The 17,537-nt window shown below is 39.1% G+C and overlaps 1 protein-coding gene across 1 annotated transcript in view; it reads left to right on the top strand.

Moving 5' to 3' along the window:
* Positions 1-17,537, top strand: part of vps37ba (VPS37B subunit of ESCRT-I a) — a 45,101-nt gene that overhangs the window by 6,803 nt on the left and 20,761 nt on the right. The window contains exon 2 of the mRNA XM_041203371.1: positions 5,731-5,902. Within this exon, the coding sequence (XP_041059305.1) occupies positions 5,731-5,902 (172 nt within the window). The remainder of the gene's footprint in view (positions 1-5,730; positions 5,903-17,537) is intronic.

Here is a 17,537-nt window from a genome sequence, read left to right as displayed (position 1 = left end):
AGTACTGCCATCCCCGGTATCAGCCTAATGAACCTTCGCTGCACTCCCTCTATGGCAAATATATCCCTTCTTAGGTAGGGAGACCAAAAATGCACTCCATATTCCATGTGGTCTCACCAAGGCCCTGTATAACTGCAGTAAGACACCCCTACTTCTGAACTCAAGTCCTCTTGCAATAAAGGCCAACATACCATTTGCCTTCCTAATTTCTTGCTGCACCTGCCTATTTACTTTCATTGACTAGTGTACAAAGACACCTAGATCGCTTTGTACATCCACATTTCCCAATAAATCACCATTTAACTATACTCTGCCTTTCTGTTTTTCACACTGAAGTGTATAACTTCACATTTATCCACGTTATACTGCATCTGCCATGTGTTTGCCCACTCACACAACTTGTCTAAATCGCCCTGAAGCCTCCTTGCATCCTACTCACAACCCCGCCCAGTTTTGTGTCATCAGCAAACTTGGAAATGTTGCATTTGGTTCCCTCATCCAAGTCATTTATATATATCATGAATAGCTGGGACCCAAGCACTGATCCCTGCGGTACACCACTAGTCACTACTTGCCACCTGGACAAAAAACCATTTATTCCCGCTCTCCATTTCCGGTCTGTCAACCAATTCTCAATCCATGCCAGTATATTACCCCCAATCCCATGTGCTTTAATTTTGCCGCTAATCTCTTATGTGAGTCCTTATCAAAAGCTTTGAAATCCAATACACCACATCCACTGGTTCTGCCTTATCTATTCTACTAGTTACATCCTCAAAAAAACTCCAGTGGATTAGTTAAAGCATGATTTCCCTTTCATAAACCCATGCTGACTGTCTAATCCCATTAATGCTTTCCAAGTGTCCTGTTACCATGTCTTTTATAATAGATTCTAGCATTTTCCCCACTACTATAGGCTAACTGGTCTGTAATTCTCTGTTTTTACACTCCTTTTTTTAAAAGTGGGGTTATATTTGCTACCCTCCAATCTGTAGGAACTGCTGTAGAGTCTATAGAATTTTGGAATGTTATGATAGATGCAGTTGGTAAAGTGGAGTTATTTTAAAAATCCCAGAAAGAAACTTTAAACAACTGTCATAACCTATAATTTTAAATGTTATGTTTGAGATGCAGCTCTACATTCAGGAATCAGACCACCAGTTCTTGAGGCTTTATATTGGACTAAATGAAACATAACACAGGTTAAATATATCCACATGGCTACAAATTACTACTGTCATAACTTATAACAAATTCCCAAACTAATCTCCATTAAGGCAACAGCAATCCATAGATTTAACTAAACCCCAGGCAAAGTATTTTCACCTTACGGATTCAAGATAAGGTTCTTTTCACTCTGCTTCCTGTGGAGACAGTTGGAGGCTTGCAGCTGCCTTTTGATCTTGCATTACCTCTGCCCTGCACACCTGAAAACTGCTAAAGTTATACCTACCATCCCCATTGAATGTAAATTCTCATTGTATCATCAACCTCTTTGAACTCCACCTTTTAACAATGAAACCCCTTTGATATTACCAATTTTATTAGTAATATATACATTTGATTGGTAGCTGCAAGACAGGTGTCAGTTTTCACCCCCACTAGAATGCTCTATTCAAAAAATGCAATCTCTCTTACATATCAAAACTAGTGCACATTAAAGCACCCAGACTAGCTGGCTTTAATCCAATTAAGACACACCCACAGACTAAACTCTATTTTAAAATAAATATTTTCCAATAATATTATATACTTTAATAGCTTCATGACAGGAAGTTGACCACCAATGCATCCAATATTTCCAGGGCCACTTCCTTTTGGAACACTCGGATGTAGATTTTCAGGCCTTGGAGATTTTTCAGCCTTTAACTCCATATGTACTCACCCCTAAATAAGTTTGAGAATATGGCAATGAGTTGCTGCCTTGAACTGCTGCAGTGTACGTGGTACACCGCTGCTGTGAGGGAGGGTGTTCTGGAATTTTGACCCCATGACCAAGAAGGAGCAGCGATATATTTCCAAGTGGGGATGGTGAGAGACTTGGGGGACCTGCGGATGGTGGCATTCCCATGCATCTACTGCCTTTGTTTTTATATGTGGTGGAGGTCACGGGTTTGGAAAGGAAGCTTGGCGAATTACTGCATTGCACCTCATAGAGGCACACACTGCTGCTCTGTACATTGGTGGATAGAGTGAATGTTTAAGGTGGTGCATGAGTTGCTGATCATGCGGGCTGCTTTGGATGGTGCTGAGCTTCTTCGAGTGTTCTTGGAACTACACTAATTTAGGCAAGTGGAGAGTATTCCATTACACTCCTTACTTGTGCCTTGTAGATGGTGAGCAGGCTTTTGGGAGTCAGAAGGTGAGTTAATCTCTGCAGAATTCCCAGCCTCTGTCTGAACTCTTATAGCCACAGTATTTATATAGCTGGTCCAGTTAAGTTTCGGTCGGTGGTAACCCTCAGGATGTTGGTGGATTCAGTAATGGTAATGTTGTTGAATGGGAGATGGTTAGATTCTCTTGCTGGAGAAGCTCATTGCCTGGCACTTGTGTGGTATGAATGCTGCACTTGGTCAAATGTGCCCTGAAGCCTAGGGTACTTGCTCTCACCTCACCTCTGGAATTCAGCTCTTCTGTCCATCTTTGGACCAAGATTGTAATGAGATCAGGAGCTGAGTGGCCCTGGTGGATCCCGAACAGAACATTGGTGTATAGATTGTTGCTGAATAACTGCCACTTCATATTACTGTCAACAACACCTTCCATCATTTTAATAATTGTGTAGACTGGGGTGGTAATTAAATGACACATTTGGCCTTGCCATATGTAGCATTAGACGTTGATCATAAATAGCTGTGCCTGTAATGTGAATTTGCACATTATGTTTGAAATGTGTCGAAAGCAAAATTAGGGCTAAACCTATTTTATAGTCCTAATGCATAGTTGATTATATATCATTGGAAGTGAAAATAGTCTTATGCAAGACACTGCGGTGTTTGAGTAGAATTTTTTAAAAAAATCAAGTGGGCTTTTCATAACTTGTTAATCGTGGAAGTTAACAAATTTTTTTTGGAGATTAATTTTTTAATGCAGTTAATTTCTGTGATTAACGTGATTAATTGCACATCCTAATTTATGTACAAGTATAATTTTATAGGTGTTTTACGAGTTCAAAATGCTTAGTTGGCTGGATGTATCTGCATTATTAATTTGTAGCTTGCTCTGCATTCAAAGTTACAAGCTTACTGGACATTCGATGAGTTAATCTTGGGCACCCACCCTGCAAAATGTATCTGTAGAGCTAAATATTGTATTTTCGATTTGGACACAGACTTCCTGTTAGCTTTGACAATGTTTAGTTATTTAAAAGCACAAATATCTTAAATGCAGAGTAATTCAGCTTTTCTTGCCTTGAGGTAAGCAGAAAAACTAATGTTTGACATAAAATGCAACCAAATTAAAATAAAGTGCCAGAGTAGTGAAAAATTAACCTCTCTGGACAAAATTCAACACCTTTAAGGTGCTGCATAATGTAATACCAGAGGGTTTCTAAGTAAGCTTAAAAGTTCTGTTTAACTGCACGAGGGAAAATTTGCCAAATTTTTCTTAACTTGTTGCTAAATATCTTCACTTTTTTTGAAAGGAAGTGATTGGGATGCCATGCGGCCCCTTTTTGCTTAGGGAAAGTACATAGTATGCCATTTTTTAAATTCGTTCATGAAATTAATGTCACTGTAGTCCCAGAGGACCATAGGCTGCTCTCTCATCAGAAGGAGATGACTGGTGGTGAGTTTAACCAGAAGGTCACCACACCTCAGTAAAGATTAAGAAGGCGGGACCTTCATGGATGACATCAGCTGGTACAGGAATTGAACCTGCGCTGTTGGCGTCACTCTGCCTCACAAACCAGCCACCCAACCATCTGAGCTAACCGAACCCCTATGTGAGCGTTGCTGGCTAGGCCAGAATTTATTGTCAATCCCTAATTTCCCTTCAGAAGGTGGTGCTGAGCTGCCTCCTTGAACTGCTGCAGTCCAGGTCATGTAGGTACTGGCACCCAGTGCCAGTTTCATTCCTTTTAGACTCTATAGCGGTTTGATACAACTGAGTGGCTTGCTAGGCCATTTCAGGGGACACTTAAGAGTCAATCATATTGCTGTGGGTCTGGAGTCACATGTAGACCAGGATGCCAGATTTCCTTCCCTAAAGGGCATTAGTGAATCAGATAGGTTTTTACGACAATCGACAATGGTTTCATGGTCGTCATCAGACTTTTCATTCCAGATTCTGCTTTTATGTTGAATTCAAATTTCACCATCTGCCATGGTGGGATTTGAACCCAAATCCCTGGAGCATTATCCTGGGTCTCTGGATTGCTCATCCAGTGATAATGCCACAGCCTCCCCTTTTGGTGTGGGCAGAGAGAAGGCAGAACCCTCCAACTCCAGTAAGAAAATTATAATGGAAAGGTAAATCTGGCGATAATTGAATCCGCAACTGTGATAACGCCATGAAACCTAAGGTGGAGCAGCTCAACCCATCGGGTTTATGCTTCAACTCGGGTGGTGAACATAGGAGCAAGGGTAGGCCATTTGGTCCATCGAGTCTGCTCTGCCATTCAAACAGATCATGGTTGATCATCTACCTCCACGCCATTTTTCCCCACTATCCCCATATCCTTTGATGTCATTAGTATCCAGAAATCTATTGATTTTTGTCTTGAACAGATTCAACAATTGAGCTTCCACAGATGATGTTGATCGTTTGCTGGACAGGGTTAGGATAGAGCAAACAAAATTTTGGATTTAAGGTTCAAAATTACTTTATCGGCTTATTTGTATAACACCATGCTCAAATTCTGCTACGCATCTATTAGATTTCTGCTATGGCGTGATCCTTGCAAAAAGAATTTCATAGACCTATTTTTAGCAGCTGATGTGATTGCCTGCACTATATTGCTATACTGTTGTAACACTGAACCTTTAAGGGAAAATCCAAGCAATGGATCTGCATCTGAAGCGCTGTAACCTGCATGGCTATGAACCAGGTGCTGGAAAGTAGGATTAAAATGAGCGGCTAATTTCTTTTTCTGGCAGGCACGGACATGATGGGCTGAATGGCCTCTTTCTGTACTATAACCTTTCTATGATTTCAATGGGTAACAGTGCATAGACACAGTGGAATTCTACATGGCTGAAACAAAAACAGTTCAAAATACTGCAAACTTACTGGAGTAACAAGGGTAACAAATTAGTGTTCCCATAAGGGCCATCTGTCACTTGTTCATGTTGCTCTTTTTGGAGTGCTTTCCCTTGTTCTATTATCACATTCTGCTTTCTTACCTTTTCCACTATCAGCACTTTTTTTAGTCCTTCCCTCTACCATTAACACCTCCTTTGTCCTTTTGTTCATGACATCTTTATCAATCTCTCCTTTGCCCCCAATATCACTGGCCTTCTGTCCAGCTTCACCTGCTTCACCCCTCTTAAACTGTATAAATTTCATCACATTTCTTCTACTCTTTAGCTCTGAAGAAGGGTCATACAGACTCAACGTCAACTCTGTTTCTCTCTCCACAGATGCTTCAGACCTCCTGAGTTTTTCCAGCATTTTCTGTTTTTGTTTCAGATTTCCAGCATCCACAGTATTTTGCTTTTATCTGTGTTTGGCAAGGATTGGCTAATGCTCCAATTGTAACATGAAGTTGAAGAATTTTTTCTTGTTTTTCAGGTACGGAATATACAGCCAAATAAAGACATAAGTCTTGCTAGTAATCGTAGTCTAGCAGAACAGAATCTACAATATCACCCCAAATTGGACTGCCTGAAACTCCAATTAACTGGGAAATATCAAGAACTACAGACACTATTTGAAGCATACCAGATGAGGAAGTCAAAATTAGGTAACCTGTTGTGCCTCCTTTCATATGTAGTACACATTGATTTGAACTTTTGGCTCTTCTGCTTTAGTACCTTTCATATGTAAATGCATGCAGCATACTTCTCAGGAGTGTCACACTTCGTAATAAACACAACCCCAATCGCCAAAAGTCATTGACCCTAATAATATATTCTATTAAATGCCATTGAACAGTGTCTTCTGACTTGTCTTGAGCATCACCATTAGCATGGCATTATTGCTTGAAATTTGCATAATTTCACTAAACAGTGACTTGTATTTCAAATCAAAAGTGAATTTAAAAGAAATGAAAACTTCTTTGTAAAGAAAATCTTAATAAATTTGAATCCTCTTCCCTCAGTTCTTATATTTTACATAAAATTATCATAATCCCAAATTTTCATAGATTGGTTTGATGTGGCAAGACTTTGATTTGAACTGAATTGCTGTAGTTTTACAGTCCTGTTTCCAGGTGAGCATTATATTTCAGCTTTTTTCTCAGCCTGTCACTTTATCTTCCTCTTGGTTTATTTCATTTTCCAGGAAGAGACTCAGATCTTGGATTTGAATTATATTTGAAAAGATTATGCATTTGTTCATGTTGCATTTCAGTGAGTTGGACACTGAAAAAAAGTGTTGGAAACAGTCATTGTTCCTGTTCAATCTTTGTCATTTGAATGTTTATCTATCTATCTAACTTCTCAGTTACATTGGCTCAATGTCCCTGAGTGCCAGTTCCAGAGCAGAACATGTCTAAAACTTAGTTACATCTAATAGATACTCAGCAGGCATGTCAATTCTTTATACTACTTTGTTTCTCTTCACAATCTTGTTTTTACAAGCAAGCAGTGTGCACTATATAGCTCAACCTAAATGCACTTTGTGGGAGTTATATGTTTAAATGAAGAAGAAAATTAACTATTGTTTTAGTTTCAATTTTCATAGTTATGAAGAAGGCAAATGTTATAATGCTCTTTTACTCAGGAGCTTACAGATAATGGCCTAGAATTTACTGAAATGGCATGATGGCCACTAACGCCATAACTTAGATCGTTGTGCTCACTGATCCTCCACTACTGAATTTCTGTCAACGTTTGCCAGAGAGAGTTTGGTGGCAACTTGCACAATGTGGCCAATATATGTTGCTGCAGCAACAAGTAAAATCAAAAACATTAAATATTTTGTCCCAAAGCAGTTCACTTCAATATAGTGCAGTGAAAGAAAACAGGTTATGTAATGGTTGAACTAACACAAGTTAGCTGTATTCTACATGAGATTTAATAAAACAAAATACCTCATAAATATGCATTGCTTTACTATTTAATGGCAAGAATTTGCTATAATTGTTTAGATATTTCATCTGTATATGCAGGCCTCTGCTTCTTCATTTAAAACAAGTGAAGTTTAATATAAATCAAAGTAACTGACCAGTCACTTGAATATGGTATAAAATAGTAAATAACATGTGATAAAAGCAAACTTCCCTAGTGGCCTTGATGCTTCTGTGCATGCACGATTGGCAGTCAAACTAGCCAATGTCCACAAAGCCTCTGGTAATGTTTCAAAAGAAGTGTTGACTATTTTGTCCGTGCAGAGTGCTGTGTGTGTCTGACCTCAAAATGAGTTGGGCAATGTGCTGGTTTGATCTGTGGCAGAAATAAAGTAGCTGAGATGTCTCAAATGCAGGCATGCTGCTCCTTACTACTAAAATGCAAAATGCTGCTTAGATCACAGTATAGACTTGGGTGTACTGTTCTGGGCACCACAACTTAGGCTTTATAATACTCTTGGAAAAGAGTGCAGTGAGTTCAGACTTCAAGGATTGCAAAGAGTTATTACATAAATTAGGCTTGTTATTTCCTGCTTCAAAAACAACCGTTCACAATACGATTGAACGTGGAACAGGATTCGACCTACTCCTGTTTCTACATTCATAGAAGGCGTTGAGCGTTTTATTGAGCTACTGATAGTGAAGTAACCCTACCTGCGATAGGTTAGAAAAACAAAAATCTTGAATAAACTGATTCCGAAGTACTGTGCAGGGTGAAATTTTTATTTTTTCCCTTGCTGAGCTGATTTTTTTTAAGCAATTTCTCTAATATGTTAATCCATCAAAAATTCACTCTCCCTACTGATTATAATGAATTTCCCAGGTTTTCACAAGGACAGAGCTTTAGGGAAATCCCAGGAAAATTATGTTGTGGTATAAATAATAAAGTCACTTGTACCATAATTTCCTCGGACTCTTGTGCCATAAAAGGGATCGATCATGTTGTTGTCATTACAAATTCCACAATGGGAATAACTAAACCAAACACTTTCAGAATGATAATGTACTCAATTCCAGCCAATGAAATTGTAACATTTGAAACTTTTTTGTGACTGGAAAAGGATTTTAATTTTTAAAATACTTTTGCAGTAAAATAAGAAATAGTTTAAAAAGGCATAACTCCCAGAAACAGAAAAATAAAATACAAGGTGCAACAGTCATCGAAAATCATACTCCGTTTCACACTCTTAATACTAGGTTGGCATTTCTTTCAATATACCCAGTAAGGGAACTTGGATAAACAGATAATATAGTTGCAATAGCTTCCACATCATGTAAGGGATGGCCTCACACCCAAGACAGTAACTTGAAGCCAACCCTCTCCGGAGAATTGAGGGGAGATTCGGAGTATTTGTTCTCCCTCTCCTCTGAGCGCACACCCCCCCGCCGGCTCATCCATTCATTCATTCCGTAATAGAGACGTCGAGTTGCATTTTACTGGTCGTGGTATGAGAACTGAAATAGACATCTTGTTGGGAATGTGTTTAGTTCATTGATGTTTCATGCAAGGTAAACCAGATTGTTAGTTTATACTTGACCTTGTCTCACTTGAATGTTTCTTATCCACCTTTTGAAAAGGAGACTGTGTACAAGAACAAATTATCCAGTGTACAAACAAGCAGTTCTTTTGTTAGCAGCACTGGATCAACCTATCATTTGGCTAGAAATTGAGCAGCAAAGATGCTCTTAAGTTGAGTTCCGCTTATAGGAGTCATCTATCCAACTCTTGCCGGCATCCATCAATCTGCAAAGGATGATGGCCACACAGCAAACAATCCATTTCAGACGGGGTGTCTCCATATTATGCATCTTTGCTGTAGGTTAAAGAAGCCAACCCTTGAGAGGCAGGTTTTGCCATAGGTGCCACACATGAAGCCGCCAGGTGTCATTGTGGGTTGTTTTCAGTGCCTCCAACTCTTAATGTATCTAACTCTACCTGAGATGGCATCTAGTATAAAACTGTTTAACATTGATATTTGTTTTTGCATAGCACTTTGCACAAAGTGCTTTGAGATATGAGTATGTAATGAACTACCTTTTGAAGTACAATCACTTCAAATTGGAAAAAGATTAGCCAGAAAAATGTTTGGGTTTTTTTGGCCCATCTTCTCAATACCTTTTAGTCCTTCTGAAAGCAAAAAATAGTTTCCTTGGGCATTTCCTCTGATTTGAAGCTTGACACTGTGCTCAAAATATCGAGAATATCATTGACACCATGTGAATATTGCCTTGGTGAAATTCATTAGTGATAGTACAGCTGCACCGTATTCCTCATGATCTCTCTGTCATGCTGACGGACTATAAAGTTCAGGCTTAGAAACTCCTGAAGTGTATTAGGATGGAAGCAATAGGAAACTTGGGTCACAGCATTTTCTATAATTTCTGCTTTAAAATAAAAATTGTAATATCAATTTGCATTAACTTTCGACCATCAGCCTGTGATGAAAAGATTTACATGAAAAATTCACCTCATGGAGCTTCTTGACTCGAGATGATTTGTTGGGTGGGGCGGGATGGGGGGAACTCAGGCAACAATGTATTTAATAATAGCCACAGATTTAATCCGGTAAAGATCCATGTTTTAAAGGTTATAGGTAACAATTATAGCTGAGTGTGTTTATTGTATAATTGAAATAACCAAGATGTAGATGGTTCTGCATTATAGCTGATTGCTACAAGTTGAGCAATATAACCATTAAATGCCTTAATGTTTAAATATGGGTAAATTTTGCAGACTGTACCTGGCTGACACATATGTTGGTTTTTGACTGTTGCATTCATATTTTTAATGGCAATTATTTTGATCAGTAGAATATACTGGTGTTTCCCTTTCTACCTTCCTATGTGGTATGTCTCAAATTGTTGTTAGCATTTTAGCTCATACAGCTGTGTCACCTTTGGTAAGTGTTAACTAGCCCAGTGGACCAAATTTCCCCTAATTCTTCCTTGCTGGGATAGCCCTGAACTTGTCTTTCTCTATATTCTGTCCAATCTCCTGTCTTGATTCTTTGAACTCATCTTGTCCAAGAGACCCAGCTCCTAATCCGTCAATCCTAATCTGACTAACTGCTGAGCGCCCAACTTCCCTACCCGGACCTACATTAGCTCATTTTGTTAACAGTTCCCTCTCCTCTGGTACAGTTTTTTCTACCACCCCCACTAACGACTAACTATCTCCAATCATCTTATCCTCTCAAAAGCCCGTAATGTGCTATTGTCTCCCAAATCTGTGTCCATTTTCCTTAAAATTCCATGTTTGAATTCCCCCCAATCAGGTTTCTGGTCTGAAACTGCCCTTATTGAAGTCACTAACAATCTTAATGAAAGTGATAAACTACCCCTCCTCATTGTTCTCTACCTATTTGCAGTCTTCACCACAGTTGACCACACTACCCTGCTTCAATGTCTCGCTTCTGTCATTGGCTGAGTGGAGCTGCTCTTGCTTGGTTCCTTTATTGACTGTTGAATCGTAGCCACAGAATTGCATGCAATACCTTCACGCAACACAAGAACAAGAGCATTAGGAGCAGGAGTAGGCCATTTGGCCCCTTGATTCTGCACGACCATTCGATAAGATCATGGCTGAACTGATTGTGACCTCAACTCCACTTTCCTGTCCGCCCACCGTAACCCTTGACTCCCTTCTCCTCCCACTCCTGTGCTATTATCTCTGGTGTCCCCAAGGATCTATCCTTGGGACCCCATTTTATTTCTCACCTACCTGTGCATGCTACCTACCCCACTTTACAATATCATCTGAAAGCCAGACATCAGGTTGTAGATGTACACTGACAACATTCAGCTGTATCTCCCACCACCCCTCTGATCCCTCACCCGTATGATTTGTCTCTGCTTGTCTGACACAAAAAATTGGATGAGCAGAAATCTTCTCCAACTAAGTGTACAGTAAGTCTGCACATAATGTTGTTCATGAAAATCACAACTTTAAGTGAAACATTGATTCTTATGAGAACCAATGTTAAAACTGTAGTTAGGTTCTGTATGACCTTCTTTATCAGGGAAAAAAAAATATTGAAACAAGTTGTTTGGTAGTACAGAGCTTGTGTTGTTGAAAAAGATGTTGTTGAATCTTTTCGTCTTGCTTTCATCAGGAGAGATTCGCAAGATTACCAAATCTAAAGGGAACAACAATTTATAGTGCATGACAAAAGGGTGCATTTGATTGGCAAAAGGACCCTGGTAGCGGTGTTGCCGTGATGAATGCACCACATATCTGGCGTCACACTGGCACTGAAATTCATTTACCATATTCTCCATTTGTGTGATAAGCAAAATGTCTTTTTGGCTTGATGGCCGCATCCTGTTAGTTGCCAATACCACTTGTGTTGCTATTGCATCGTAGCAACATGAAACGGCTAGCTTCACCTGTTACTCAAATTTTCAGTGCCGGATATGTAGACCATACATTCAGACTGGATCGTATCAAACAAGCATGGCTGTTCACAGCAGGCAAAATATTGACTGCACTTAACCAGCCTGTGCTTGCAAAACTCAGAACAGAATGTTCAACGTTAGATGTGATTCCACGATTGGACAACACTTGCTAAACAATCCTGATTGTGCTAAGGATTACACTGACAACCAGTTTAAGATTATCAGTCAGGCTTGCAGTGTGGTGTGCTGGAAGCTACATATAATCATACACAGGGCTCTATCCATTGTAAACAGCAACTAACAAAAGCTTAGGGTCGGCCACTCCCTGGTTCATTTCCCATGATAATGCCTTAACCAGAGTTGACTTGCCTGGTTTGAATTTAAACAAAAGCTTGGCAGTTAACTGTTCCCTGGTGCAATCTCCATGACAATGCTTCTACCAATCAAGAATCCACCTGCCTCCAATCTCTCTTCTCATGCAGTATAAATTATTGTTCACCTTACTATTTATATTCTGGCGAATCTGTCCTGATGAATGCAAGATAAAAAGTTCAGACAGCATGCCTCTTTTTGCCAACAAATTATTTCATTGTTTCAGCTTTCCAATTGTCATTTTGCAAAGTGCACAAGCTAGTTATCAGAGTTCCTGACCTGCATTGACACCAACTTCTTCAAAACATTCAAACTTTACATTTTCCAACTACCATACAGTGGAGGGCATTGAAAATAATTAGCATCTAAATCACAATGGCATGAAACTTGGTGATGCACAATAGCAGACTCCATAATGGGACTTAAATGAGACAAAAACAGAATTACCTGGAAAAACTCAGCAGGTCTGGCAGCATCGGCGGAGAAGAAAAGAGTTGACGTTTCGAGTCCTCATGACCCTTCGACAGAACTTAAATGAGACTATTGTTTAGCAGCCAGTGGGTATTTGTGCCCCTTCACTATTCAAAATGGATATGTGCCTAATTGCTGCAGTTTTACAGGCCCTGCTATTGTTTCCATGAATATATTATGTATTTGTATAGCATCTTGAGGTATTTTCCCATTCCACTTGTGGTCTGTTTCGAAATCTGCTGCTAACAGCACAGTGGCCGGAGAAGATTTTGGTGGCTTGGCAGTGGGTCTATCATATAGAATTTAGCAGAACTAGAACAAATAATGGTTTGGTTGAATGAGACTCAAATTAGTCCCTGCTCTGAGCCTGACCTAATTTTCCACCAAAACAATTAGACTATTAAAAGCTTCTAATGTTACAGGCAGTGGTTAACGTCAGTGTTGTAGGCATTTGTCATTTACTCTTGCAAGTGTTTTATACAATGAAAATATTTTAAACATGGCAGAGTATATTTGCTATAGATTAGCCAAAATTTATAGTATTAATTTTTATCACCGTTGCATGGTTTCCCTTACTTTCATTACAATGGGCAGGTTTGTGGATTATTTTAAAAATCAGCTGTTTTTCTACATGTGTAGCACAATGTTCATGTAAATATGTAAATGCAACCCATTGTAATGACTCAGCTAGTTAAGGCAATGAAGATATGGCAGGAAAGTTTTAATCTCCCATGTGTAGTGATTTCAGCCAGGGCAGTAGTGTAGTAGCCATAATTGATCATGGTGTACTTGGGTTGAAAGTACCAGGGCTTCTGCTCACATTGACAGGATTGCGCTTGGCTATAACGTTAGCTGCAGTCAAATAGCCTGCCATTACCCAAACAACATAAAAGGATTGACTACTTGGGCAATAGATGGCTGCAGAACCTACCCCAGCAACAAGTCACTGTCAGGTAACAGAAAATTGGCTGGGAAAAAAACAAGGGTAGAGTAATGAGTCCTGGAATTTTTTTTTCTTATTTAAGTTTATTTATTAAATTAACTCCTGTGGCCAAAGGTCAAATTAAGATAAAGTTTACAATCAATCTAAGTACACGATAAAAATACAAAAAAATTATAGAGCAGCATAGAATAACCTACTCATTAGTTTTGACTTTTTTTAATGTCTTCAGGTTCAAAGTTTGACAGTCAATAGAATTTGTTTATTGTGCTGATGAGACATGGCATCGGACCATTGTTAAGCCTTTCCTTTTTACGTCTTGATTCAGTTGTTTTGAGTTCCGTAGCTGGTGGCCTAAAAGATATGTCTGCGGATACCAAGTAGTAGTTTGGCAGCGTAAAAACTGAAGAGTTGATCACGTTTGTTTTCGAGTGCCCCTAGACCTTAATTGTGTAAGGCATTTGAGTAACTAGGGCAATTAGGGCCAATGAAAAAGATTAATGGAGTTTTTTAAAAAACTTGATCAAAATAGGTCACGTGCTGGAAATCTGAAATAAAAACAGAAAATGCTGAGAACAAGGGCATCACACCGGAGCATTAACTCCTCTCTCCACAGATGTTGCCTGACCTGTGTATTTGTAGCATTTTGCTTATTTTTAAAAACTTGCTTTGCAGGATCAGTTGTTTTTCTTGTTAAAGAAAACCTAATTGGTTTCAGTTCATTTCAGAAGTTTCTGGATGTGTTACTAGCCTATGGTGAGCAAAGAGAAATGTGCCCACAGCACTATTCTAGTGAGAGTTGACTGGCAATGGCCCAAGATGACAGCACCTTAGTGATCAAAAACGTACCAGCTTGGGAAAACTAAACCGACAGTAATCAGTTTTTGAGCAAGTGCAATTAAATAACAAAATTCTCAGATTTCCCAAGTGTTTAGCGTTTGCTGTGGAAAATATATAAAGTAACCTATCTAATGGTCTCTGTGGCACTGCAAATGCCCTTTGAAAGAAAAACAACTATTAATTCATCTCACTGCTTCTATTGGTAAAAGATTACATGGTTTGGAGCCATAGAGAATAGTTGTCAATCTCTGCTGAGTTAGCTGATCTCAGTCAGGGTCTGAGTGGAATTTCCATAGTAAAACCTGTGACCTTTTTCACTGCAACCAGAGTGAAGATGCTCTTTTTTCTGAATGATGTAAGCTTGAGTTTGGAAGCCACGTGATCTATCCAAGTTAAATAGATAGGAGTCAAGAAAGGCCCCAGGTTTAACCTCCAACCTGTTCTTAGATAGCCAGGGCAGCAGTAGGGCCACTACAATTGTTTTCAGCACCCTCGAGTCAAAGAGAAGAAAATTGGTCAGGAGCTTTTGCTCCTGATAGCTATGCTGTAACCTATGCTGGAATTGTGCGGTTTAGATACAAGTTGCAGACGTGACTAGGCTCTCCTCTGATGCCTGATGCAGTGGAATATCCTGACGCCTGTCTAGGCAGACAAATGAATAAAGCCCACTTTGGTAATTTGGTGGTGCTGTGCCCCAATAAGCCCATCTCTGTGTGAGAGAGAAGGGGAGGAAAATTATGATTAAGTAGCAGCGAGGGCAAACAAAAATTAGTGAAGGAATCAATTGTGAGCCACAGGAATGTTCCCTTGTTCACAAAATGATTTCTAGAACTGTATATGCTTTTTTGATATAGTCAAATTATTAATCAATAATGCAGTTGTTTGTAGTTCATTATCACCATCATATTGGGGAAGATAGTGACATCTTATGCTTAAATAACATTGTTTTGCTGGCTGCTGAAATTAAGATCACAGCATTTGTGTTGTTGATCCCTAGCTGCTTTTAGAGTCGCATCTGCTACCTAAAGTCTGGTATGGAGGACTGTAGAGATTTATGTGGGCTTTTGCAACATCTGGAATTTATGAATGTGTAGGTAGAAGCAGAAATTTGACTTATAGGTAGACAGCAGAGAGATGTGAATGAAGAGAGAGAATTATGTAGAAAAACGTAACCAAAATTAGACATGGTCTGTTTGGTGTGAAAAAAGAATAGGAAGGGAAGATCAACAAATTCTAAGAAAAATGGGGGAAATTATTTTGAGTACACTTTTCTTACATTAGCTAATGAATTGTTTTAAAACTTGAGGGACAATCCAGAGATCATAGTCCAAAACATGGTGAGAAAGATTATCAAGACCATGAAATTGCAGAAACAGTAAAATAAAAGCAAAAAAGACCTGAGTTTTTTCAGCATTTCCTGTTTAGATCCAGGAACAGAATTGATTAGTTGTGGTAGCCCATGGTACTAACCAGTGCTGATGAACAACTCCTGGAATATTGCACGTGAATCTATTTCCTACAGTTTACCCAACAGAGGTGACTGTTGCCAGTGGGGAACGAGTGATTCACAATCTGTTTGTTTTTATTAATGTTGAGTCAATGATGAGTGCTTGATCTAATCTCTCAAAGACACCTAGGGAAATCTACCTTGCTGCAACGTAGCCAAATGTACTTTTGTTTTCAGTTTAGGTTAGTAGACCAAGGTTACCTTAGCAGTCAGCAGCTGAAATGGGATAAATTTGAAAGATAACGTTGCACCTTTGCAATGTTAAGATTCCTGTGAATCATTCAGTGAGGTAACAAATGTTTTGTGTTCAACATGATTTAAACAATGTAGAAAGTATTTTTTCTACTTTTTTTCTAGATTTCCATTCACCGCCACTTGTTGAATGGTGAGTAATCTGCTTCCAGGGATGTTTGTGCTATCCCATCAACTACTATCTCTCGGGTAATGCTGGTGTCTGTTATCACCTCATCACAATAGCATAACTAAAACTGAAACTTCCTTGGGGAAACGTTGGCATGAGCCCATCCCATGCAAGTGTTTGTATAGCTGATGTTCCAATGTGTGCAGATTGTAAAAAGCTCTCTTATCGACACATTCCAATAATGTGATACAAAGGTATTTCCCAACACTTATCAGTCAGCATTTCACTTAGTTTCCAACTGTGGAGGTCAGGAGGAAAATGTTATATAGTGTATCTCACTTAGGTTAAGCTTGTGCTGGCCAGCAAAAAAGAATCCATTGATGTAATTATTACTGTTGGATCTTCTTGCTGAACAGTTGAGAATTATTTTTAATCTGTTAATTTATTGGGCTCTCAAATAGCTACACAATTTTGAACAGTAAAAATTGGAGCAGCAATTACAATGAAACAAGCACCACTCTTAAGGCATGTGACTGTGTTGATTTGTAGTCCCATCTATTTGAGCTGTTTTCCCTTTTTAACCACATCACTTTTGCGCCTACTTGTTGTAAGGCCCCTGGGACGTTCCATTATGACATATTTGAAAGGTGATACTTAGTATCAACTTCCTGTATACAGTGTCATGGGAGATTGACCAGTGTGAGAAGAATTTGCACAAGACAATGATTAAACCAAGGCTCCACTGTACAATTTTTGTCTTCTAAGCTAATAAGACGTTAAAGCCTTGGAAAAAGTGCATGGTGTTGATTCATCACAGTGCTAAGAATAAGAAACTATATTGTAGTTATGAGGAGAAATGAGATATGTGCACTGCTTCAGTTGGAACAGAGAAAACCAAACAGATGGTTTGTACAGGTTTTTAAAAATGATTTAGAGATTTGATGGGGCGAATAAGGCAAGACTTATTTCCTGTGACTAGGACTTCAGTGCCAAAGTATGACTAATGTAAAATTCCCTGGTAGGAAAATGCCTACTTGGAGTGGACCTTAAAATGCTTTGACCCAGGCAGTTGAGGCAGACACTTGCTTCTTTTGAGGGAAAGGTGAATCATCACTTGAAGCAGAGGAGCGTACAGGACTACAGAAGTGAGCCAGTGGATTGCTGTAACAAATAGCACTGATATCGGCTGATTAGCTTTGTACTGTGCTGTAAACTTCTATATTTCAGTGGAACGCTAGTGCTACTGATTCTGCTGAAAGAGTTTGAGAAGCTAGGGTCCTAAATGATCAGCAGAACCTCAAAAGTAGTAATCTCTGGATTACGATCTTGAGCAATGTGGAAATTAGCATTGGTCAAACAATGATAAAATTAAATGCATGGTGCAGAATAGTGTTGGAGACAGATTTCGATTCATGGGGCACTG

This window comes from Carcharodon carcharias, chromosome 13 (assembly GCF_017639515.1).
Source record: "Carcharodon carcharias isolate sCarCar2 chromosome 13, sCarCar2.pri, whole genome shotgun sequence".
NCBI lineage: Eukaryota > Metazoa > Chordata > Chondrichthyes > Lamniformes > Lamnidae > Carcharodon > Carcharodon carcharias.
Note: the sequence above shows the minus strand (reverse complement) of the source record. Positions and strands in the feature narration are given on the sequence as shown.